General features: G+C 37.1%; 1 protein-coding gene across 1 annotated transcript; it reads right to left on the reverse strand.

The window, feature by feature from the left end:
* Positions 1-27,858, reverse strand: LOC141437199 (uncharacterized). The gene is made up of 4 exons (XM_074100455.1): positions 27,519-27,858; positions 9,374-9,509; positions 1,336-2,462; positions 1-147 (listed from the first exon to the last, which is right to left on the reverse strand). The coding sequence occupies exons 1-4, from the start codon at positions 27,759-27,761 to the stop codon at positions 1-3; spliced, it is 1,653 nt and encodes a 550-aa protein (XP_073956556.1). The 5' UTR covers positions 27,762-27,858.
* Positions 27,859-27,884: the final 26 nt, after the last annotated feature.

Raw genomic sequence — 27,884 nt, forward strand, 5'->3', positions numbered from 1 at the left:
TCAGGTATGGTTTATTCCAGCGCAGGCGGCGACGGCGGCGAGGGCCCGCGTGAGCCGGCGGCGCAGGCGCAGCGCCGCGGTGTCGACCCGCGCGCGGCGCCCGTAGCGCTCGCACTCCCCCATCAGCACCGTCGTGTTGCACGACTCCTGCACAACGTGGTCACGACCGCTTTATTTAAGCTGCGTACAGACATTGCGAGGCATGCGAAGCGAATAGTTCGCTACACAACGCCAAATTCTTAAATGCTACCCGAATCTACTTTCTTTATTTTTGTGCAATCAAATATTTACACATTTGCACACTGCTACAACACCGTGGAAAGATGGTTAATGGAATTGACAGTTATTCCAAATACGTCACAAATCAAAACGTCAACATTACAATAAATGACAGATTTTTAAACCCCATTCCAATCGCAGTCTAATAACAATTGACCGGCCCCAGTGGTGCCCAGGCTTAGAGCGCAGACCCAGGGCAGGCGTAGATATGGCCAAAGCGCGCCAAGTTTTGTGTTTTAGAACCTGGCACTAGATGCTTTAAATGCTAATCTCGGCACTGTTCCGGCCCTGTGGATGAGGATGCCTCTGTGAGCATTCTCTGCACACACAAGCACCTACGTCTAAACAGCCCGAGACATCTCATCCGAAAGCATGCCTGAAGAGACGACCCATTGCCGGTGCATGCCTAGCAATGTCTGTAGGCATAAGTACTTGGTTTTGACTGGACCACAATTAGAGGCAAAGTTAGGTACGCCACATTGTCTTCTGTTAAGTAAGATGTTGTCATTAAATCAGCCATTACAACTCTTTCTGTTAAGCGCACATTTTTAGTGCGACCGCAGCCTTAGAGAAACGTGGGACATAGAATCAATTCAACTAGGATGCTGGTTTTGGTGAGAGTTTTATGATAAAAGTAAGTTAACGGCTTTCAGTTGAATCCTAGTTTGAGATACAAATAGAAGTAACTGTTTGAGGGGTACCCGTATTGTTGTACAAAAGTCGAGTAAAGTAGCGTTTATCGCTCGTGATGATTTTCATTGGACCATCGCTGTTGACTTAATTTTGACGAAAAGTATAACTGCGGGCAACGACTTTAATATCTAAAACGGCCAGTTAAAATTAGTATACCTAGTTAGATGGGAAATTTCACAAGCAGATCATGCTTATCTTTACTCAAATGGAAAACGTCCCCAAACTAGCTTCCTAGGATTTCAAAAAGGCTGGCGAAGTTGCTTTTTGTAGCATAACTTGGACAACACTAATGCAATGGCCGAAAAATATACAAACCTTTGGTAAACATTGAATTTTTAAGATTTAAAAAAAAAAAATGTTTACCTTATAATGATTGAGCTGCACTTCGCTTAATGGTGCTGACCATCCACCGATGCCAGGCGATCCAATGTTGGCCAAGGGGTAGTGGTTAAACGCCGTCAGTACCTTCCTGGTTAGCATAAAACTTTTGCTATATGACCCTATTGGACTGATAATGGCCGACCGTACTATGTGACTCGCTAATTTAGGAACGACTAATTCATTTCCACATCTACTTCTGTACATATCAGAAGATTCCTTATCTATATTTTTAATATCTATGACTTCATCATTTATACTATTAACATCACCTATTAATTTTATTTCATCTAAATATTCTCTCTCCGGAATCCGCACATCGTCACGTTTCATGTAAGTTTTGCTCTTATTAGAATGCAATTTTTTGACTCTTATATTATACTTATCAACTCCTTGCATGAAATCAAAGAAAAATGCATTTTTTATTATAATGGATGACTTTTGCGTTGCATTCCACCCACGCTTGATAAGTCGACTCAGAAGTTCAGACCAAGTATAGGCAACTTTGGGTAATATTATTTCATCAACGTCTAACGGGATAATGTATTCAGATTCTCTCAAATTTCTATACAAACAATCATTATAGGTTATGATGTGATCTCTTCTTCTTTGCCATAATGATCCTTCTAGCTTATGTTTAATAGGAACATGAAATAATCTAACAACGCCCTGGTTCCTGTAAAACATGAGGACGTTCTCGGATTCTTTAGTGATTCGGTCAACGTAAACGTCTATCATGTCGACACCGAGTATCTTGTTAGTTTCTATCCATTCAATAAGATTTTGCGATACGTCTTTCTCAAAGTTCATGTCTTTCACACAAATGGTAAAGGTTCTATTATACTTGTGTGCTCCTTGGGTGGGTTTTAAAGTAAAAGCGTTAGTGGGGTCATCACACGGCTGGGTCACAATTGACACGGTCGATGGTCCATTTAGAACTTCAGTAAGGGGGCAAGACAGGAGCAACGGTGTTTTAACTTCTCGTGATGTTGTATCCCACTCGTGCGCCCAGATTTCTAAAGGCTTGGCTGCTACAACTTCAACCGATTCTTCGTCCGAGTTTAGAAAACGAGTTTGGCAGAACAATGGCACCTCTGCAGAGATATTGCGACCTGCAGACAAATAAACAATATTGTATTAAATATCACAACACAAAATTACTAAGCTGCACTCAAACATAAAATATAAATGTCATATAGATACATACATCTTCAAGTACATTCCTATTTTTCGCACATAATATGTAGGTATCTGCGCCGACCGGGGATCGAACCTTTGGACTCAGGTTCTCTAACTACTCGGCTATCCAGACGTCTATGTCTAAAGCTAAGGAATGTACACGACAAACCGTAAAGCATTAATAAAATGGAAGCGGAAATGTTTACCGTAATAGTGTAACAGATACAAGGCAAGCCTGTTATTTATTTCTTATAGCGAAAACTATTACTAATATAATAGTGATTTAGTCGAGCTGAGTCATTTCCTAAGGCAAACTGCACAGCGGTGCTTTCAAGGAACTGTCATTACAACGGTGCTTCAATTGCGGCCTTTACTGAACAGGATGGGGCGACTTCCCACTAGGAACGAGTAGAATTACAAATCAATTTAGCCTATAGAAATGTCTTTTTGCTTCACCGTTTCCAGTGGCTGCGCTGCGCACTGGCACATCTATGTGTTGCTGCGCTGCGTGTTAAAGGTTTATAATTTAGAAGTGGTATGTTATCTCTAAACCTAAACTTAACGATTGCATGAGAAATTACCCTCGCAGCAACGAGTCTCATTTATGCTGGAGCAATGTAGTAAAACGGCAGGTTTAGTTATACTGATTGACAGATCGTGAAGGGTAAAGCGAACATAAGTAAGGTTAAATTATGTAAGCCAACAAAGTTAAACGGAGATTCTAAAAGGCTACTTCATAAAAACTTGTTGATAGAATATTTTAATTCTTATTTATAAATTTATTTGACGTTGTTTTTATTTTGATCATAATTGTAATTTTATTTTCATTGATGATCATTTGTGAATTCCTTATATTTTTGATACGTCTGTGTAATGTGTGATTTTCATTAATAATAAATCTATCTTTCTATGTATTAATAATAACTATTCAGATTTCTGATGTTAATGATCTCTGATGAAATAAATGCTTTTTTTTGCAGGTAGCATGGTTTGAAAATTACTCATGTATGTCGTAGTTAACGAAGACAGCCGCCCCGTTTAGACACTCTCGCATTTACAACGCCTTCAATGGATCCAATGTCCGGCTGATTCGCTTAAAACGGTCATCAGAGGGAGTATTTTAACCCGTCTGCTTTCAATATATACGAGTGGCGTTTATCTCGGCCGGGAAGGAATTTACACGACGTTCTCGGCCGTCTCGTGTGACAAATGAGTGTGGGCTTATCGGCCCTCGCGCCGCGTGCTGCGCCGTGTACTCGCACCTTTTCCCGACACTTTGTTCCCATAAAGATGCTCTACACCAACTAAAAAACATCTCTGTGTTTACTGAGGGAAAGGAATGGATTTACGCAAATAACGTAACTGCGCGTCTGTAGCTCAATTATCTTAAATCTAGTGGACCATTTAAAATGTAGATAAAGTTAAAGGGCGTTTATTGAGATTTAAATGTGTACTTAGCGTAAAGATTTCAAATTAAGAAGAGCAGACACTGATGTGATAGGGTGAACTCCTAATAATTTTTATATACATAAGTCATAAATATAAACTAGGTATGTTTATATGACATGCATAAAAATTATCTCCGCACCTCATGTATGTATCAACAAAATTTAGGATTGGCTTTGCTAACAAATTAATTTGCTACCTGATCATTTTATAGGTTGACAACAGTGTTTAAGCTGTGTTACTGGTAACATTCTGATAATCTAATATTCGACTAACCCTATAGCATGGGGTATCGTTGCGTTGGATAGGTCTTCTAAAACCATTGGGGGTCGCCAAGACTATTTTTCAATTCAGTGATCTGTTTGCGAAATATTCAAGTTTAAAGTGCAAATTTTCATTAAAATCGAGCTTCCCCCCTCCCTCTAAAATCTCAACTTTGAGTGAAAAAATTTGAAAAAAATCAGGATGGTAGTACCTAAGTAAATCAAATTTACAAGGAAAATTATAACGGCTAAGATTGCTTGAGAATTAACAGTAAGTAGCAGCCTAAGTTATAAAATATACCTAAACTTGGAAGATTCTGTACCCTATCTTGGGCGTGTCCGTTACGCTCTTGGCCGGTTTTTTTTAATAAATCCACTGGCAATTGGACCAGCCTCAAATCATGATTATTAGTATTATTACTTTACAACTCACAATGAGCCAGCCGATCGTAAAATCTTTTATCACTGCTATTTATTTATACCACGAGGATAATCTGAAGTCCGTTTAGGTAAAAAAGACAATACTTAGATTGAGCTCTATGGCGTAGGGTTACCTACCAGACGACCGGACAGCATTTATATTATTTTACGTTTTCAAAATATTGTTTAGTAAGTATAGGTTACACTTTTAATAATTACTAGATACCATCAATAAGGAGCTGAGGCGCAACTGATGGATATTATTCAGAAAACAACAACTCCTGTTAGGAATCCATATTATATGTTTGGGCGGTAATTAATAGCGACCTAGAGCCTATGAGCATCATTATTTCATTAATAACTATTAAATAATTAAACAATCGAGTTTCATAATACTCTTGTTTATTTTCAAATTGAAAAAAAAAAAATTTATTTGTCAAACATGAGTTCCTATATATAGGTAGAGTCATTCACGATGACGCGTGCCGTGGTTCTTAATACAATGTCATTAATGTCTAATTTTGACAACATCACGCGTCTTCGTGGATGGCACTAGGTATACAATTATTATTATTAAATTGAATATATAGATGTTCAATAATTGTATGTCCTGTCCTTCATGTCTTGCCTTTCAGAATACATTTTTTTTACTTATGAATTTTACTTATTATACAATAAAAAACAATAGGAATTAATTAAATTATAATAGGTACCTGGGAACTACTTCAACAATTATTTTGCTCTTGTTCATTAAGCGCGCAAATATCACGAGCAAAATTAAAACAAAACATTTTACTGAATAGTGTAAGATATTGCCAGGATTTTTTTTATCTGGTAACCCTAGGCTGTAGATAATTACAGCATTGCCTTATCACCTTTTGAGATTCGCTCGATGTCTTTATTAGCGCAGATTGTGTACTTGTTGAAGAAACACATTATTTAAAGACCTTATCTTTAAGTCGCTTGTTTACACACTTTATTTCGCCTTGTTATGGGTAGGCTTGTGGTAAAATTTTCGACCATAAATTTTTATAGGTATCTTATTATGGTTTTACAGTGAAATGTTCCTCGGAAGTTTAGAGAGGAGGTTATTTTTAGCAAATAAGAATTCAATTTATATTATTCATGCGAAAACTTGTGAGTGAGTGTGTGTGTGTCTGTAAGTATTTGTTACTCTTCCACGCTAAAATGGCTCCACAGATTTAAATTTAATTTGATGCGAAGATAGTTAGACGTTTGGAATAACACATAGGCACTTACTTTTTACAACGCGTACTTTTATCCCGATATTTCCGCAGGCTCCGTGTAAAATATCAAATTTTAAACCGCTAAGCCGGGGGTCATCAAATTTTGCATCACACAACGTAAGTAAAGACGACGATATAATTTTTGTGAATTTAGTAAAATCCTGGAATTTCGGAAAAACATAAACACAATGTTTAGAGGTAGAGGTTGTTTAGAGGTATTATGAGTTGCCTAGTTTGTTGTATTTATTTTAAATTATAGTTACATCGTTATCGTATTGTATACATTCTTCAAATAAATAAATAAGATTTGAGACGTCAGTGAAGCTTCACGGAAAGTAATTGTTATACGAGAGTGCCCCGGGCGGCGCGCGCGCACTGTGCAAACACCGTAATTGCTGAATATGCTTTCAATTATATTATTTCACTTAAACTTGAAACGTTTCATTAAATGTATGTAAAAAACTTGTTTGTTTTGTGTATGATTTCATATACCATATTATGGTCAGAGTTTCTTTTTTACTATTACTTCACCTTATTTCCAAAACCGCCGAGTTTTGTTTGAAAATTAAAAAACTCCATAAAATATTTTTTTACTTACAGATGACAAAGAAAACCTATAAAAAATTTATGGTTTAAACCATTTAAATGTAGGAGCCACAATTGGAGTGCAAAATTGTAAAATTTAAAAACCGTGGGGTCCGAAATCCTACCTACCTACTTCCTGTTTACATAGAATTGTAAAACTTGACGAGAAGTAGGTAGGTAAGTTTTCACAGCATAAATAAAGGACACTACTACAAAAATACCTTGCTTACACCAGAATAGAGATACTATGAAGTACAAAAACTTTTTTCATGACTTTCAGATTTGTACGGAACCCGCAGTGCGCGGACTTTACCCGCACTTGGCCGATTTTTTAATCTTTGTGTTCACGTAGGTACATAACAATGTTTACAACGTTTAATTTTTACCCAAGGATTTTTTATACAAAGTCATAGGCATTATGAAATTCTAATAAGGTTCCTATACTCACTCATTATTGTTAAAAAAAGCAGCACTGCAAAAAGACATGCAGGTGGAAGATTACGTAATTACGTAGTTTTTTTTGTTCGTAAAAGCAGGCTCATTAAAGGACTGCAACAAAGGTGGAAAACAGCCAGTATGCAGATGTTTAAAGTTTTGAATAATTCATGATTAGGCAATTCAATTCAATTAACTTCTAGACAAGTGTAGGGAGTGTTGTGTGTGATAATATTGTCTTGTCGTTTATGGCTCCAAGGCATGTTAACGACGCGGCGACGACAAAAAATGATAATCATGTGGTTAATTATTCTAAATAGATTATTCGCAACAAGCTTACAACTTTATGGACCTGTTTGGATGGTTTATTGTTGAAGACGAATGACCATAGATATTTATTTTCATGTTAAATTCCTCATCCATACCCCATACCTACAAAAAAAAAATGTTTTGGTGCCGTTAGTTAATATGCTAATGTTAAGTTATAAAAGTTTGTGTAGTATTCCGATTCAGGTGTTATGTTTTGACGACCGGATACCGATAGCAAAGTGGTTAGAGAACATGACTATGAAGCTAGAGGTCCCGTGTTCGATCCCCGGTTGGGGTAGATATTTGTATGAATAATACGAATATTTGTTCTCGGGCTTTGGACGTTTAATATGTATTGAAGTATGTTTATCCGTTACCCATAGTAGGTACAAGCTTTGATTACATTTGGGACTGGGTCAGTTGGCGAATGAAATTTGTTGTCACCCTACTAATGGTTTAGTCTTTGAGCTTCCAACCTCTATAAAGCTTTATAATTCGTTAATGAATAATAAGGTTTTTAAGTGTGGCTTTCGAAGTCTGTTATTACGGGCATGAAAACAAAGTTAAGATTAAAATCATATTAAATACACCTCAAAACTGTACCATAAAAATATCGAGCAACCACAGTATTGCGTAGTCCCGTTTCGTTCGGAAAAAAAGGGAGGACAAAAGTTTCCGAAAGACAAAACTGTCTCAAAACACAGACATTCATTGCCCCGTAACGCATAATTGCCATAATTAATTTCAGGTATTGCAAAATATTCACAAAATTATTCTAATTATAAATTAACCCGCGTAGCTCACCCGAAAAGTATGAGATTTGACATTTCGGAGACCTCACGCTACACTAGCGCCTCTAGCGGCGAATTCATACGCGATAGCCTCATTGCATAATATGTAGTGGTATTGTGTGCTTATAGGCATTCTATATTTGAATTCCCTTTTCCCGTACTATCAGCATAATACTACATGCATAATAATTATATTCAAGAAGAAAATTCCAAAATAATGTCAGTGTCAAATTCTAAATCCCTAGTATTATTATTAATATTATAAATGCGAAAGTAACTCTGTCTGTCTGTCTGTTAAGCTTTCCCGTCGAAACCACTGAACCGATTTTGATGAAATTTGGTATTGAGATAGTTTAAGCCCCATGGATCAACATAGGATACTTTTTATTCCGGTATAGGGCGCCACCGCGCGATAAGCTAGGTCCGCGCAGACGAAGTCGCGGGCATAAGCTAGTATTATATACGTAGTGCGTAAGTAAACCTATATTTTAAAGAAAGTGAAGAAAATAAATATACATGGTTTTATGGTGGTTGGTATACAAGTAGATATGGTTTGGTTTAATGGTGTATGTGTGTATTTTTTTCTAATTTTCTATAAGTATATTTTATTAATTATTTTCATTGAGTTTTAACGTAATAGATTTGTTATAATGGATTAAATGAAATATAGATGCCAAGAAGGGAAAATGGATCAAATCACAGATCATAATATTATTTTCAACACTTGTGACATCTCAGACGAAGAATTAAATGATCGCGAATGAAAGCAAAAAAGGACTGAGTATTATTTTACTTGTTAAGAAGAGAAGGGTATGTAATTTCATTTTATTAAGAAAAATAGGTACTTAAGTTATTCTTCTTTTCATGCTAACCGTACCACCACTACAAATGCAATTCCAAGCTCTCGCTAATTCATCTGTATCTCTTTCACTTCAATAATTATTAATTAATGTATTATTATCACATGGTCCCACATGGCCCGTGGACCACGCGGTACCCAGTGGTTATTGGTTGTAACAATATCGTTAATTGTAATTAATAATAACATGTTATTGTAATTGTTGGTATTTGCGTGAAATCTCACATATTGAATTCTACTTAGGCTGGTAATTCACATTTTTAAACTCCTACCTGATCGCCAATTAAAAAGGACTGTGTATGACTAGTAAAACATCCAGTTAAAGTAAAAGTCCGAGTGTCCGACACGCTAAAGCCCCATAGAGGACATGCAGCCGGCTGTCATCTCTAATGCTAATGGCAGAAGATTAAAGATGCCAAATATTGGGACAGTGACAAGCACTCGTACGTTTACCGTACATATTGCGATTTATTTTTCAAGGATACTGACCGTGGAAAGCGGCTAAGATCCTCACGTAGTGCTGCGTCGACCGTTGGTCGTAGTAAGCGGCATACAGAGACACGCTCGTGCCGTCCACGCGTTGCCACGTCTCCTCCCTCGGCTCGTTCGGAGACCACGTACGATTCTAAAACAATATACTTAACATTTTTATCTCTTAACGTCATCATCATCTTAAATATCATAATATTAGCCCTAGGACGTCCGTTGTGGGACAAAGGTCCCCCTCAGCTCTCTTCTCTCCTTCATCTCTTAAGTAACGTAGGATAATAAAGTCACTTCCCGCCGTTTGTCTGTATGTATGTACGCTTAAATTTTTAAACCCCGCAACGGAGTTTAATGTTATATTTCCATCAGTTAGATAATTTTTCACGGAAGGTTTTATATACATATAACATGTGTATACTACAGCGTGCTACAGCGAACTAAGAAGGGATTTTTATAAATTATCGCGGGAAATGGAATAAGAGTGACATCAATTTTTGTCTCAAAGTGGCACTGGCCTGACCCGCACTTTGCCGGTTTGTTTTTATAGGAGTATTATTGGCCATATGGTATTGACTACTTTACTATAATCGCTAAACTATACTACCTACGCGATCGAAGTCGCGAGCAAAAGGTTAGTAACATAATAAAGTTGTAAAGTTATTGTTTAATTTTAATACAACTGCTGAATCGATTCTTAAGAAAAATCATCAATAGAGAGTTAGGTACACTATTCTAGATTGATATAGGCTAATAAAAAAATGAACTTATCTACGTATCACGAAACTACGAGAAACAGAAATTTTGTTTAACTGAGTTTAGCCTGTTACTATTTGTTTCATATGTAGGTATAGAGCTTTGCAAGTAATTGACGCTTACGCTTAGAAACTAAGTCTGTGCACATTAATATTAAACGACCGACACAAAAACTCGATTAACGTAAACTAGCTGCTAAAGTAATCGTAATTTAAAGGAACTGCTTGCAAGGTTTTGTACCTATAAAAATATTTTTTAGGGCATGTTACAAATTCACAAAGATTAGAACTAGTATTAAGTCACTAATTTTGAGTGTGATATATAATTAGTAAAATAAATTTTGCATAAGGGCCGGTACAGACTGATAGCATTTGAACTGCAACCTAGCTGCAAACTGGCAGTTCGAGTGGAGTTTTGCCGTAGTTGGTGTATTAACTGCATCAAAACTGCGGACCGTGCAGCCAGCTTGCAGTCGGTGTGCGGTTGACAGGATTGCACGGTAACTGTAAGCGGACTGCACAGAACTGCCACTTTGTACTGCCATTTTGTAAATAGGTTGCAGTTCAAAATGCTGTTCATCTGTACCGGTCCTAAGCAAGCAGACGCTTTGTAGTTCACTTTCAGCCTATAATTTTATGGGAAAATTGTTTCAATATGATTCAGGCTTGTATATTGTTAAAACAAACATAATAAAACATAATTAAACTATAGATAGAAATTTGGCCTAAATCGCCGTCAATGGGTAAGGTGCCCAGAAGGCTGGCCGTATTTCCTCGTTGTATAGCGATACTTATACGCTGTGCGAAATAGTGGCCAGCCCTCTGGTCGCCCGAGGCCTCTATTAGGCGCGTCGACATATCTTTATACAGCCGACGCGCACTTGGCCCCAAGGCCCCAAGGTTTCAACACCAAATGCCGCAAACATGTAGCTGGTTCCCAGGGCGGCATATTTGCGGCGTTTGAGGCTTTCAGCGAAGATGCCGCAGCGCCAGCGGTGACGCTGGTGCTTGGAACATGGGACGGTGCTAGGGTATCAACGCAAGTGGCATCCCAAACTAGCGGCCGACCCATGCTCCAAGGCACCAGCGACATTCCGTCAGGCCTCTTGCCGTCGTCCCTGGCCAGCCCGCTGGGCTCGAGGACTGCCGGAACTCTCGCACTGACAAGGGCCCGACGGATGATGTCGTTAATACTGGCGTGGCGGGAGATCCTACCAGCGCTCCGGACACATGAGAGGCCATGGTGACCCAGTATGTCCACCATGGCGCCGCATTGACAACGATGTGGCTGATTTATTGATGCCCCAAACGTAAGCTAGCTGCCAGGCGAAAGGTGGTGTTGTCTAAAAAAGTACCTATGTTTGGAGAAGGTAGCGCCTGCAGCCACAGACCCGATTCCCACTCCGCAGTCGCAAGGAGACGAGCACGGTCTGCCGAACTAGTTGACGTATCTAAAAGGTTTTTCCGTACTAGTTGACAGAGCGGCTCGTCCCATTGCCTCTGCGAGCAGGGATTGGCAGGCTGGTCCGTGTCGGGACAGGTTATGGACCAAACGTTCATGGCCTCGGAGCAGTGTGCAGCCTCCACAGATCCAATGGATGGATCTAATATTTTCGCTATAAGGCTTTGTGCACCATGCACCGAGGACAAGAACGCAGGTAGAGCAACACAAGAATTTTACGGATTCCAAGGCCGCCGAACCTAATGGGTAGGGTAGCCTGGGTCCAAGATCTATTGTCAAAAGGAATATTGAAGACTGAAGTGAGTGTTTCTACGACTAATTTATCTAATTTTGAAGTCAAAGCGGGATATTTCCAAAAAATTGATTCATCATCGTCATCATCATATATAGGTCCCACCGCTGGGCACAGGCCTCCCCTTAGAATGAGAGGGCTTGGGCCGTAGTTCCTACGCGGGCCCATAGTGCGGATATGATTAGGAAAACAAAAAAAATGTTATGTTCCGAGTAAGTGCGTTATTAGTTAGAACAAAAAAAAGGTGGTTAACAACGATGATAATAATAAGTTTAACTGTAAATATTGTAGTTGTTATTACTTTATAATCGCCGCCGCTAATTGGGATAAACATAACTGCCAATTATTTACGGTACCTCCTCGTCGCCGCAAAAGCAGCAAGATCTCTTAAATGACGATGTTTCGGATAAATTACAATATGTTCGGTTCAAGAATGCAGGCGCAAGAGTTCTTTTTATGTTGGTCGCTGGTTCCGTGGAGAGCGTAATTGCGTGACATCACGCAGATTTCGGAGTATCGAGCCAGTGCTTGTTTTATTTTCGTTTCGCCTCACTGTACATTAACATTTTTTGCTGCTATTATAATTGACGAACAATTTGTTCACACGACGTAAATTGTCTCTACATGTACCGTTCAAAACCTGGGTTCATTTTGCTTCAAACAACCTTAACTAAAGTACCTACAACAAAATTCTGCGTGTCTTCAAATGTTTCCTTCTTAGCATGCCACAAATGAACGACAACTTGCCAACTGTATTCATTGCTACTATAGCGATGTCGTCGGCCACCTAGTGGGAGGCTTGCCAACGCTGCATTTTCGGTTCGTCGTCGCAACAAGAGAACCTTGTCAATAGTTATCTGTTCTTCGAGCGATGTGTGCCCATTGCCACATTCGCATAAATATTCTTCGAGCTATGACGGTGATTATAGTTAATCTTCGATGAATTACCGTATTCCGGATTCTAACAGGTAAATAACTAGAGAGCAATGCTTGGCTCTCTCTATAAGCTCGTTGAGTGACTCTGAACCTATCATATACAAATAGTCAAGCAGAGCTCTAAATCATCTTCGGCAACAGTGGGTTGAAGACTCGTTACTTCAGGCAAGGCAGAATTTTGGACCCTACGTTGGGTTATGTTACTAATAATATAACAGTAATAATTATACCTATATTTTACTTTAGTTAAAAATAATAGGTACTTACTTAAGCAATATGATGACATCACATAGCACTACTTCTATTCGTAAAAATGCTAATTGTAATTTACAGCACATCCGTATGATACTTTATAATGTAAGAGTCAAATGCCACTAAGCTGATACTGCTTGCTATAAAAAATCTAAACATCTATAAACTTTTTATATTTTCCGATTCATAAAGTAATCTAATCGAGTAAAACCGCGATTGTATAAGGAAGTACAGAACAAAATGAAGCAAATGAAGTGCATTTCAACTAACCACCTAGCGTACAATTGATTGCCTCTCTCGACGATACGATCTGTTTGAGTAACGAAGTATACAGAGTTATAGCAGTTGGCCTAAGTTGGTATCTAGACTGCACCACGCAGCCCACTCACGCTATTGATAGGTACACCCACCTTCTAAGCTGTAATTGATTTAAGGCATTGGTACGCGACCTGTGGGCTGCGACTGCGAGATAGCGATAGTTCCTGTTTACTTCGCTAATTTATTTACATTTAGCTTAAACAACGACTCAGAATTCCAGTTGGTAATATCTGTCAACTCTGAATTTATGTTAATATGTTATATGTTATTTTATTAAAAGTTTTAAAATAAAAAATACAGTTTAAGTTGTTTGCATACTGTTCATGCAAGCATGCATTCAAAACGCCTTTCGTAATTTTGTTAATCAGAAAAGTTTTTAATGACCATGTGTTTATTGCCCAGTGCGGATTGGGAACTTCACACACACCAATAAATTGTTTCGCAGGTTTGGGAACTACGGCCCAAGCCCTCTTATTCCAAGAGGAGGCCTGTGCCCAGCAGTGAGGCTGGGATTATGGGATGATGATGATGATAATGTGTTTATTGGCTATTAAATTTTGAACATGAAACTACCGTGAGACTCACTCATATTAAATGATATTGTAACGGATAACTTAAGTCTTAAACCGAGTTTAGCTCGACATGTTTCGGGCTATTTCGTAGCCCTTTTTCTCAGGAGCAAGCGACTCGGCGGCTGCCGCAACACGCACACTACGCGCCACCGCTCTGCTCGCGCGACTAGCTCTGATAGCCCGAAACATGTCGAGCTAAACTCGGTTTAAGACGTAAGTTGTCCGTTACAATATCATTTAATATGGCTATTAAATTATTAAAATGATCTTCCAATTCGAAGCTTATTGCAACCAACATAATACCTAACCGTTAATTTAAAGGTTGAAAGATTTATCGTCGTTAGAAACTAAACAGATGGTTATTGATATAGACTAGGAAGAGACCAAAGGTTGTAAAACTCTGATTTAAAGCACAGTCCGTGTTCAAAGCATCCCGGCATCTCGCGCTTGCAATTTGCATACGTCCGAGGCGCGCAAGCCGCATTCCCACGAATTCAAGTTAGCGCACTTTACGCGGAAACTTGATTTATAACCCCACATCAAACTACGCGTTCAAATCACGGGAAATGCTACTAGCTATTAATAATAAGTGCTGAGATGGAAATTGCTTAGCAGATATTATCTTCGCTCTATTAAACTTTTTTAGGGTTCCGTAGCCAAAATGGCAAAAACGGAACCCTTATAGTTTCGCCATGTCTGTCTGTCTGTCTGTCCGTCCGCGGCTTTGCTCAGGGACTATCAATGATAGAAAACTGTAATTTTGCACGAATATAAACTATGCCGATAAAATGGTATAATAAAAAATTCAAAAATATTTTTTTTTAGAGTACCTCCCATAGACGTAATGTAGTGTGGGGTATCGTTGGATAGGTATTTTAAAACCATTAGGGGGTTGCTAAAACGATTCAGTGATGTGTATGCAAAATACTCAACTTTAAAGTGCAAATTTTCATTAAAATCTAAACCGGTGGGTGGAAAAATTTGAAAAAAATCAGGATTCAGTATATCAAACTTACAAGAAAAACTATAACGGTTAAGTTTTCTTGAGAATTATTAGTAGTTTAAGAGTAAATAGCAGCCTAAGGTATAAAATATATATATATAAAAAAATATATACCTAAACTTGGAATATTCCGTACAAAATACGAAATCCTTAGAAAAATGTTACTTATTTTTTTCGTAATGGCTACGGAACCCTATTTCGGGCGTGTCCGACACGCTCTTGGTCGGTTTTTATTCATAAGACACGTCGTCTGCACGTATGGTACGAAATACCTACAATCATTGCATACAATAGGGAATGATTGCGGCCTTTACACCGAATTCAACACAAAATTACTCACGTGCGGAGTCAAAATGTACGTGATACGAGTATGTTGTTGTGGCTTTAACACTTGAAGGTGCGGCGAAGTTTCTGTGGCGTCAGTCACAGACACATAGTGCGTTAGCGATTAAATGACGAGAAATAATTCAATACTTACAAAGTTTTATAAATGTATAGGTACGTAACGTTTTAAAACATTTTTGTGCAATAATCATAATTGTTCGTTATACAGGCGTTTCAACCACCTTTACTTTCGTGGTCACACTTTTTACGAATTGGCTGTAGATTTTGACGTTTTTAATTAATTGTTATTCTACCAGATGACGGGAAACTGTTTATGTACAAATAGTTTATGGCCCGTAAATATTATCCCTCGTAGTATTCGTTTCGTGACGTTCTGCTTGTTACCTACAGTAATTGTTGGAATTGCCAAACGAATTTGTCTTGTCACTTTTTTATTAGTGTAACTTTTTTATGGACAGTTGACAAGTTGACAATAAATGCTAATAGGAAGCCTTTATTGCTGAGGCATAAAGTACATAATTAACATGTAATGTTGTGTCTGTGTTAATGCTTCTGAGGAATAAATAAAACTATAAAAATCTCAGCTGCTCTTCGATTCGCGTATAAACATACATTTCATTATGAATATTATGATTTAAATACGTCTATTTAATATAGGTACGTATGAAAGTTACAAGAACGAAATCGTTAAACTGTGTGCAGGTGCGTAAATCTTGCGAACATAAAATTTACTCACTTATTTACTATTTTAGTACGGGATCATTAACCATCTCTATAATTAACAAGGGTAATATACATTGCAAGGATTAATGAGATTCTAATTAACTATAACCCGGGTCAATACTTATATTGCAAGTTTTAAAGCGTGTGCGAAAGTAATTTTATTTTTATGATGTAGGTAGCTTCCCATTGCTAAAATAAAGCATTACTTAACTCCGATGAAGGATTTAAATATGTTGATTTGCTTTAAAAAGTTCATAGGGCAATGTAAAGGAACTGTTATTAAACAGCAACAGCAGCCACAGGTAGTTAAGTAATACAGAAAACGGTACAATAGTGGCAGGTTGCTTTTCATTTTACCAACACCTTTTAATAATAATTTAATTAACTTAAAATCACTACACAGTATTTACTACGAAAGAATGCTTCAGAATTAAGGAGTTCACGACTTAGGAGTACCTACCTAATACTTAACTACTTATTACTTACTTACTTAGTAATACGGACTGCACACTTAATAGGTTAGCTTGATCGTGGTCATGTTAATCATGTTCCTAACGCTAAACATTACTTATTCAGGGAACGTACCTCAAGTTAGTGTCGGTAGTTAAGGCCGGTATTCCAAACCATCTAAGTGATACACTGGCTTAGTAGCGAAGCCAAAATTATATCCGTATCTCACTCTTAGTTACGCGTAATGTCTAAGTCTAAGCACAGATATAGTGAAAATGTATTTCCATCGGGAAAAATCGGATTTCAATCGAAATACGACTTCACCCGAAGTGTCAATCAATTATTTTATTAAATAAGCGATATTTTGATGTCCATTAATATGGAAGTTTACTGAAGGTACTGGAGCTAATTGAGAGAGCACGGCAAATACGAACCTTTCCGATAAAATACTCTGGAAAACATACACCACATCTGTAATAGGTACCAATTTGTGTATTAGCTCCCACTTCGCTTCTATATGTACATATAGCTTAGATGATATCGAATAACCCTGTTAGGAAAGCCGAGCGGAAATGATAGCAATCGCAGAAATATGTGGTCTTATTAACGGAAGCTGATGCAGCGCAGGACCCACGATGCAACTATGTGCCTTTAATAAACGTCGTTTATAATGATTTATCGCAATTACGCGTCGTTACGTGATAAAGTACTTTTATATTTTACCTAATAGTGTTGAGAATTTCCTGTTTGGAATAGTAATTTTAGATTAATCTCATAAAATTAGAATAGCAAATTTTCCAACCTCTGGCAATTCTATTGTGAATGAGTAAATTAATTTGAGAGAACAAAAGAAAAACGCTTGAATGAAAAATCACTGAAAAAAAAACTAGTGAAAATTACATGTGATTGAAATTGAAATTTCACAATCAAATACAATTGAATTTATATTGCATACAAGGTGTCTCAAAATTAATTCGCGATATTCCATCAGGTAGTTGGGTCATTTTGACCGAAATACCCTGCAAACGTTGTTCAGGGTTTTTTTATTAATTTTTGTTGACAGTATTGTTGTATACTCAGCGGCAAAAAATTTGGCCCACCCTTCATACAAAATTACCGATTCTACATACATTTGAGGATCAGATTTTTTGCCGCTCAGTATATTATTGTTCATTGTTGATACACTGGTCGATGTGCACCCCGGGGGAATTGTACCCCGTCAAGGGCGTGACTCCATTCTGAAATAAAAACTCGGATGCAAATTTTGACTCTGATTTTTACAGGGATATTGAGTAAAACTAACGTAACGAAATGAACCTATGAAATATTCTGGATTGCTCACACAGTTAAGTTTTACTCACCCAAACAGTTAGTTCTTTATTTTTCGAAATCATGTCACTAAAGTTTCAAGTCACATACCCACCGAGCCTCACGCGCGACCCGGGACATCCCGTGACGAATAAAAACTGACGTTGGTTGTTGTCATCAAAATAATTACAGCTACAGTTAGCCAACATACTGACATAATTCGTGCCTGACCGTTAATTGGTGGATAATGTGCAATGTTAAGTAAGTATATATAGGTAGAGTCATTCACGATGACGCGTGCCGTGGTTCTTATTACAATGTCATTAATGTCTAATTTTGACAAAATCATGCGTCTTCGTGGATGGCACTAGGTATATACAGTATATACTTTAGGCGTGGAGTTGAAAAGCTAAAATTGATCTACCTACCTATTCTTCTTTTACGGTTATATACCTTGATATTCGTACGTACAAGTAAGTAAAGAAAAGACTAACAAATATGGCGCATGTAGAGTCTTCTGGGACGATTTACTTTGTGGTTCTGAGATTTTGACTTGACTTTTTGTCTGGCAGAAATATTCTGAAAATAATTAAAAGTTTTGCGATTTATATTTATAATTTAATTACTACAGTAGGTAGTGAAAAGAGTATTAATCACATGAAAATATACCTATCCTTAACATGGTCTTTAAATTTCGGCCACATCACAGTGGCTGTGGCCACGTGTAAGTGTCAGGGTAGTTTGAAAAACGCACCCGAACACCCCGGTGGAGTAAAGTACGTATTTAAAAGTGATTAGAATATCCAAGTTATAGTAATTTCAATTATAAAATCATTCGTATTCGTATATACCTCGAGGTAGTTATGCTCGTAAAGAAGTCAAGTATAGTCACAACATGAGATTGAAAGTCAATTACCACTGTACGTAATTTAGCCGAGGAATATTTACTACGAGTATGCATTAACTTGGCTAAACTATGAACAGTAGTGGCTTAACATTTCCGTGTTGTGACTCTCCATTTCTGCGTTGAGTCTCGTTTATTCAAAACATAATACTCTCAGGTGCGACAGCCTAAAGCTACACGCCACTTCTCGTAATGCTCAATTTTTTCGTATTCGCTCAAACTGTAAGTGAGCGCGTGAGCGATGTTACCGACATTCACGTAGGCGCAATTGAGTAAGACTTTTCATATAGCTTACTATATTATTGCCATAATATTTTCAATTGGAACTCTGTCCATAAACCCTTTAGGTTTCAGTTAGGATGTAGCTGCATTGGAATTACCTCATTTTGAAGGGAAACTTCACGTTAGCGAACACACTCACGTGCGTTGGGCGCATAAGGAATCGAATGCTCCTATTAGAATAACGTATTTATTTCCAAATTTTGTGACTTTGAGTATGTAGAAACGGTGGAAAGTATACAACAACGTGTGTTCATTCACTATTTTGCGTGATAAAAGGAACCCCTCCTTTCTAAGTTTGCGACCTCACTTCCGTGGTTGGACGCTTAAGGAATCGAAAGGACTGCCTTTGTTTGGATTACAACAACTTAATTTAGATTTGTGTGATTTTGAGTATGCAGAAAATATTAAACTATTCAACGACTTGCGTTTAATAATACAAGTTTTTGGAAGGTAGCGTGATTTACTGATGTTAGTTATATATTGAAAGAAAAACAATAATTATTATTTGGATAATTTTATGCTTATTGCTGCTTAGATGACTTTCAATCTCTTTACGCTAGTAAATAGCCCTTATTTAAATGTGGCGTATGGGATAAAATTTTTGCCTTTCAGTAAATTATTGGCCGCCAGTGTGAAATAAGGCACGTATCGCGCCTACGACTGTTATTGCTCTGCATTCCAGTTATTATGGTTTTACAAGTTCCATCCGCAAATTATATCATGAAAATGGTAATGTTGGTACAATAAAAACATTTCCTTTTTTTATCCTCCTTTTATACCAATTAAACACGTTCGTGTACTACGTAAAATTTATTGCAGACTTGAATCATCTTAGGCTATTTTTAATGCTCATCATAATAATTTAATTGTGGGAAAAATATCTGCGTAGTCAAGTGTTAAGCAAGTTATACCATTATTCCGTTAAAATAATACACATCACGAACGTGGGTAATATTTAGGTACTGTAATTAGAGGCAGACTACCAAAAACGACGAAACGTTCAGCAAGATAAGTTAACCTTAATAACCTTGAAACCAAACTAACGCACTGGCTCCATTGCTCTATGATCTCAAAGCAAATTTACCGAAATTATCAGCTATTAGGTTGTTTTTTGCGATATCAAGCTATAAATCTCGGTCCAAACATGATTTTAATAGACGAAATGATTAGATGCCGTAAATGTTTTATGAAAATAATGACTAATCCGGCCGTAAAGCCTGCGTGCTCGTCCGGTAATGCCGATTTGTAAACCTAATGACGGAGTGTTTCCTGCGAATGTAATTACGCGAGTTCCTGACATTCAGATAAGATTATTTTAGAATCGGTTTTTAAAACTGCCTAAATTAGAAAAATCTTTATAACTGAAAGTTTGGATGTTTGGATCTTTGTTACTCTATCACACAAAAACGGCTAAATAAACTTGAATGAAACTTAGCATGCTGATAGTTTATATAACCCGGATTAATACATAGTTCTCGCGGGATATCAGTAAATTCTTTGTAGACGAAGTTGGGGGAAAAGCTAGTTTCTGAATAAGTAAGGAGTCAAATAGACTTGCAAACTTGTGAAACTAGCCATATTAACAATGCTCGCTTAAAATTAAATGCTTCAAGTGTAGTAAATAAAAGAGCAATAAAGACACGCTGAGCGACCACAACTTTGGGTACTAGCCCAAAAACATGTTTTTTTACAGATTCGATAAAATCTAATGTGTTTTAAGTAAAGAATTGTTTAACCTAGTTGGATGGCCCGACGTTGCACGAATTGCACGATTTCTTTTGACGAGGAGAGATGCGAAGTGTACCTACTCCGTAATCGCAAATACGATAACCCGGTGGCTATATTCTATTACGAATCAATATCTCTGTAGAAGATATTGATTTCGATTTATTCTGCGTTCGTGACTAGCATTACATAGATTATCGCGTTACAAAAATTGGTTAAGTACGAAATGGACAAGTGCAAGTAGTATTGCCGATTTAGCGATTTAGTCGCTAAATCTAGTGACTTTTGGGACTATGTCAGCGAGCTTACTTCAAGCGTTTCATGCATTTTAACAACTCTTTTTAGGCTATTTTTTATGGAAAACTACCGTTTACGTATCGAAATTTACCTGATGATGATGTTCAGTGTGATCGTGGGAGATTATATAGTCTAATCGGTGTAGTTTTTTTGTGTTTTACCTGGAACATCGCATGTGGTCACGGAGTAGCTAACAAGATGTACGTAGGCTTAAACTCATTGAACGAACTTGAGTCTTCTATCGCTGAGCAAAACACAATGTTTGGAAGATACTCGAAACAGTTTAGTTACTTAACTCTATAGGTATATTTTTTTTAATATTTAACTTTAGGTTACGGAATATATAACTGCAATAAAATCAATCCAAAAAGCTTTTAGTACCTACTATTCAGGAACGCTTTTAAAAGCAACATACCTCCGTCCTTATTCATGAACGTTATAAAGGTGTTATAGTAACACATTTTTCACACAAAAACTTATGTTAAAGTGACAGATGTTGAGTTAATACAAGCGTTGTTACGCGTGTCTGAATAAGTTAGCTTATATCATCAAACTGTGTAAAGGTAGGTTTTATACACCTGATTATGTATTTCATTTATTTCAACTTAGGTATCATAAACTGTGGAACCCTAAATGATGCCACGCGAAGCTCAGAACGGTCGCGTTCGCCGGTGCCGTACCGACTGATGCTTATCTGTGCCAATTTGTTATACTTTGGCTTTAATAAACTTGTGCCCGTGCCAGAGGAGATCTGATTCTGAAATCAAGCTTCATAAATGTGAGCTAAGCATAAGATAACGGTTTTAAGATGTATATCCAATAGATTATATTCATAGTGACTGCGCATTATGAATAATGAATGACGCTATACCGGGTTAAGTGATGAATTATTCCTAAATTTCATTATTTATCATATTATTGTCTGGTCATTATGAATATTACTATGTGATCGCTGGACAATTTGATTACAAATGATGTTTTGCCAACCGAAGTATGATGACGAGCGCAACGAGGAGGAGCGTGTTATGTTCAATTGTGCCCAAAACAAGCACGAGTCGAGCGAGCGAAGCGAGTGTGCCGCGGCAGCAACCGGCAAGTGCCAGATTAGAACTTTACTTACCTATTGTATTTTTCACCTATTATGAGTTCTGTGACACTTGAAAATTTTCCGAATTACGCATACCTACTATGCTCGCAAAATAGTTTTTTAAAATAATTTATATTTTGAAGCAAACTAATAAAAAAAATGTAAAACTGTACTTTTTAAAAATGTATAGCAATATCAGTGTCCATTAAATAGACTCCATCGAATACGATAGAAAAATATTTATTTTGTTAAATGACGCAATGTGTAAAACGAAACAGAGTAGTGACGTCACACAACATTATCAGCAATAGCCGCGGTTCATTATTCGATAACAGGGAACACTAAGATATTTTAAATGTTTAAACAGAACTTGCAAGATTTTGTAAACGCGCCTATTTGGAACGCGGCCGCAGTCATCTTGTGGCCAAGTGCATGTCAGTGTCACTGTCCAGTACGAGTGCGTCTGCCTTGTATATATACTAATTGTTTTCGTTGCGTTTTCTTTGCATTGTGGGTATTTTGTTATTGTTCATTTCTGTTATTATTGTTGTTGACTTTTGTTACTGTTTCTTGTTAAGTTTGTAGTTATTTTTTTGGCAAAATGCCGAAACAGTCTAAAAAGACTGTTTTGAACTCCCAGAGTCGGGAGTTTGTAATTCTTTTGAAGGATTATTTCGAGCGAGAACTAGAAAACGGTGGCGCAGTGATGGCGATTGAAAACGTTGCTGACCGAGTTGCAGAAGCGCTGGATATCGGGAAAGCTACCGTTTCCCGAATCACAAAAGAAAAATTTGGCGAAACTGGCAGCGAAGAATAGTAGATTGTTTAACAAGGGACTAAACAAGCCATAATGACACGAGTTGTTTAGCCACCCGAGCAGAGCGAGGATGGCTTTAGTTCGAGTGGCATTAAGGTAGTTTAGTCTCGCGTTAAACACTCTACTTTCAATGCGAGGAAAAAAACAATGTTCTATTCAAAATTACAATATAACTTTTTAAAAACGTACGCTCGACTAATGGACAGGACATCTGCTCAAAATTCAAATAGCAAAAAAAATTTGTTGCGCAGTATTTTTATTTCTTGAAAAAAAAATTGGAAAAATATTATTTATTAAAATATAATAGCAACTTCTCCGAAAAATAGGTACACTCAAAAAACGTAACTCATCATAGGTGAAAAATTCTATGATTGGTTATTTGGAGTCTTTTGAAAAATTTGTTACCTACTTTTACGGGTATCCGTGAAACCATATCGAAAATACAAACTGAGACATGGATGCACAGAAACCAGAAAAAGAGACCAGCGCTGGAATCGAACCAGGTCCTCAGCAATGCGTGAGGACCTGGGTTCGATTCCCAATCCATGTCTCAGTTTGTATTTTCGATAAGTATTCTACTTTTGATAGATATTTAATTGCATAAATCTATAAAACTAATAAATTTTTAAACGTAAACTCATACTAATTACTTAATGAAACATATTTTTTTAGTACTCTGCCCAATTAGGGGATAGACATTACGTATAATGCCCGGGAAAATTAATTAAATGAATAGTTTTTATCAAATTGCTATCTCTTATTTTATTGACCGATTTATCACTTGGCCCATATCAGGTCGACTGAAATGTGTCAAACGAATGTTTTTTTTGATAAATCCGCCATTGGCACAAGCCTTGTGGCCGCTTCTCCAGAAGAATGAATAAAAATTTATTCAGTCAGATACTCGTAATAATCTATATATACTAATATTATAATTGTGAAAGTGAGTTTGTGTGTTTGTCCGTCTTTCACGCCGTAACGGGCGTAAATTTTTGGCATAGAGATATTTTATGGGCCCGAGAGTGACAAACTACTTTTTATCCCGGAAAAATGCACAGTTCCCGAGGGAACAGCGCGCGATAACCGAATACCACGCGGGTGGAGCCGCGGGCAAAAGCTAGTAATTAATAATAACTTAAAACTAGGTATCGACGAACAAGCGTTGAATATTAATTGATACGTAATATAGACCAATTTATTTAGTAGCAAAAAATCGTGGACTAGTTTAATTAAGAAGCCGCCTATCAACAGTTTATTGTACAGAAGAACACGTGAGCCATATATCATTGTACAACAAGGACTGGGCCAATTAAAAATTACCCTAAGGCCTATAGGAAGCCAACTGTCTTGTAGCAATTTTTCGGATTTTAATTGGCAAAAAATTACTGCTAATTTATGTTTTTTTTTTGCAGCACATATATAAACACGTTTCACATATAAGATCCCAGTAGAGAGGATTTTCATCCATCTGTTTAATGGATAAAAAATATTTTATACAAGTATGTCAAAGTATACTGTGCGAGTAGGTTGGCTGAAAAATTCCTGGCCAAACTATGTTTTTTGTTAAAAAAGTTAAAATAGTTTTTTTTAACATCGCAAGAATAAGTTAAATTACTGGCACTTGAGGTATCCCAAAAAAAAGTTACACTAACCGAAAGTAGGAACATACAAGCGTTGGGATGTATATTTTTCCTAGCGTAACTAGGTACTAGATTGGCAGGTATAAGTATATAGGTACCTCCTCTCCTGGTTTACTAATGTTTCGGCGAATAACATTAGGCAACCTGTTTCATTTCGCAACTTTTCATTTCCCAACTGTTTAATATTTCTGAAACTGTAAATATTTCAGGATTTTTATAAAACTAACCTAACCTAACCTAAAGGGTTCTACACGATGGCCCTGAAATAAATCCTGAAATATTTACAGTTTTAGAGTTTGCGAAAAGGCAGTACTCGCCTAGTTAGTTTTTCCCATTTGTTTAATAAATTAATCTTTAATTAAAATAAGTGTTTTCATTTTCATTGAACGATATACGACCGATATGAATGATAGTGTTGCCTACAAAAAAAGTGACTCGAGTGGTGGTTGTCGAGTTATTTTAATTTTATTATTTATTTTTATTTATTTATTCTCAAAAAAGGCACATAATTTTAGTTACCACTAATTTCAGCAAACTATGACGTTTATTGGCGAATTTTAATTTTCATAGATTGGCCTTGAATTTTTTAGCTGACACACAAGCGATATATTTTGTTGTTTGACAAAGCAGATTATTGCAGGTTTTTGTTAATCGTATCCTCAATTATAATAATAGCGTATAGAAATCACGCGAGCTTTAAGCGCCAGGCGCTTAAGAAAAGTTTCCCTGCCGGCCGTGCGGCCGCGTTAGGTATTTGTTTGGGATATTGCTGTCTTTATCGCTCGTGACATAAGAGCTCGCAGCCGTCCCCCCATGCCTTTCGCAACGACGTCTGTAATTTATAAAGGGATTTTCAAGATTTGGGCGGTTGAATTTTGGGTTTCGTTGTCCTCATATTATACGAAAAGTATAGCACAGAAATCAATGATATTTTACAATCAAGATATTCATTATATTTTCTATGCCTGTGGTTTTTTCGATTTTTGTAAAAATGCTTTATTAGTCTGTAATTCTCGTGCAATAATTCTTGTTCTGAGAGGAGGCCTGTGCCCAGCAGTGGGACGTATATAGGCTGGGATGATGATGATGATGATGAATTCTCGTGCAAAGTTGTCATCTTTTTTTTTGTCGAGTTTTGAGCTCCTGTAATTCTGATATTATACATTTATAAGAAAATCTGAAAAACCACAGGCATATAATTACGTCTAATCCATATTTACAAAATTTCATCTATTTCTGTTGCCTAGTTTTCAAATGAGACCAAGAGTACGTTTGTAAGGAGAATGGAACGAAGAGACTTCTCTTAAATTGGATGGCTAAAAAGTAATTTTATGTTTTTCAATTAAATCTGTATCGAACTTATTGCTAAAAAAAATTGTTATGACGAAGATTATGGTTCAAAAACAATTAAATTTTATTGGTGAGTGAAACACAAAAAACGGATGCGAGTTATAAGCGGAACGGGCGAAAAAGTGGCGACATCGATTCTGTAAGGAAATACACTCGATAATATTTATATTCTTCTAATTTTCAGGAAGTCCTGTATGTTTTACATTACAATGCTGTATTCAAACACTTGCTTATTTAAATTGCCTTGCTTCCCAAGATTCTCAGATTACTTATGTTGAAGTAACCGTTAATGAGTATGACAATGGACCATATTTCCTACTGACAAACCAGACTGGAAAGTTTTCTCATCAGATTTAGGTACATTAATTTACGCAATATTTGCATAAGATCCATGTGAAAATAGTAGATTTAATGCTCACCAGTTCTAGATTATAAATAAACAGGTTGCATAACCTAAGCACAATTTTCTCGATAGAACTTGTTTTCCCGAGAACGGCGGCGACTATGCAAAGCCATCAATAAGTGAGCATTTAATTAGAAAAGTCATTGCACTTTAATACATCCTGTACCATTACACGCATCTCTAGAGTAAGTAGTAGGTGCACATAAAAAATAAATAAAAAATATTATTGTACCTACTCTTAAATAGGTATCTCTTGCTAAGTCTAATGACCAAGGAAAAAGTTTGTCACCACAGAATCAATGATAACTGGCATGGAAATGATATCCCTTGTATTTCGATTCAGAGCCGATGTCTTCACTATACTATTTATTCTCTCCTTATTTTGAATAAGTTTTTGTATATTATACGTAGTACTTATAACTGTTTATGTTCATAATGGAGTTTTGAAGCAATTTGTATTTTGCAAAAAAAAAATATATCTTCGCAGGCATTTAGTTAAGTTAAATGGTGTTACCATGAAATCTGTAAAAAAACCTTCAACAAACTTTTACAACTAAAATTTATTGTCCATTTGATGGTGCTACCGGTTTCGGGCACAAGTTTGATTGAAATTTATTGTTGTTCGTTTCTATTTTGATTAATTGATTACAAATTATCCGATTAGTATCATATGCATAAAAATGTATAACAAAGCCTTTATTAATTTTATAAATAAAGCCAATTTTCGGACGAGGTTTTGATTTTTGCTCTTTTTTCGCATTTACCGGTAGTGGCCGTAGTGTTGTGAAAAATGCTCATTTCGAGGCTTAAAGACTCGAACCCTAAAGACTCTCCGAGGTTTAACGACTCAAAGAACGCTAAGACGGTTTCTTGCATCCATGCGCATAAAATAAGACAATTTAATCCTCAAATATAGTCGAGCCTCGAAATGAGCGTTATCCACAACTCTATTTACCGGACTGATTGATAGGTTAATTCAACTTCGTTCCTACCAAAAACCTAATCACAAGTACACATAACTAATTCAGTAGTAATCATAACTAATTCGAACTCATTCTCATTCTCATTTTTCGAGTTCAAAGAGTTAGTTTAAAAACTGAAAACGAAATAACAAAAGGCGGGTAGACGGCCATGGGTTTAAATAAAATGTCTGTAGTAATCGGCATTACGTCATTTGCATTGATGACGGCAAAGTTCTTAAAATTAGTAAAAAAAAGAAAAGTAACTAACAATGTAAGGTATGCTGGGGAAGGCGGGAAGACGGTCGCAGGTCACGGGCGAGGGCCGGTCCAGTTCGGCGCGCTTGCCCTCTGAGTACCCCACGATGGTGCGCATGGTGGACGCTGCTCGCGCGGTTCGCCGCCCGCCCCAGGTCACGTTGTGCCATTCATTCACACACACGATCCAGCTGAAAAAGAATACAGTCAATCCCGCCAGCAAAAACTTAGTCACTCGCACCGGGTTCAACAACATTGTCAATTCAAAAACATTTTTTTTATCTAATGCTCATAGGGATGCGACGCTATCTCGCGAGCTGCGACGCGCGCGCATGCGCTCCGGGCGCGGTGCCATGGCGGACTGCGCCGGATCAGCTGA

Source organism: Choristoneura fumiferana, chromosome 17, assembly GCF_025370935.1.
Source record: "Choristoneura fumiferana chromosome 17, NRCan_CFum_1, whole genome shotgun sequence".
Classification (NCBI taxonomy): Eukaryota; Metazoa; Arthropoda; class Insecta; order Lepidoptera; family Tortricidae; genus Choristoneura; species Choristoneura fumiferana.

Bases quoted from the DNA above. Each gene is read 5' to 3' on its own strand.
- LOC141437199 (XM_074100455.1), bottom strand. From the start codon at position 27,761: ATGTTGTTGAACCCGGTGCGAGTGACTAAGTTTTTGCTGGCGGGATTG. The intron at 9,510-27,518 runs GTTAGTTACTTT...ATATTGTTTTAG, and splicing joins TCCCCAGCATACCTTACATT to AATCGTACGTGGTCTCCGAA. The intron at 148-1,335 runs GTAAACATTTTT...CACGTTGTGCAG, and splicing joins TGCAGCTCAATCATTATAAG to GAGTCGTGCAACACGACGGT.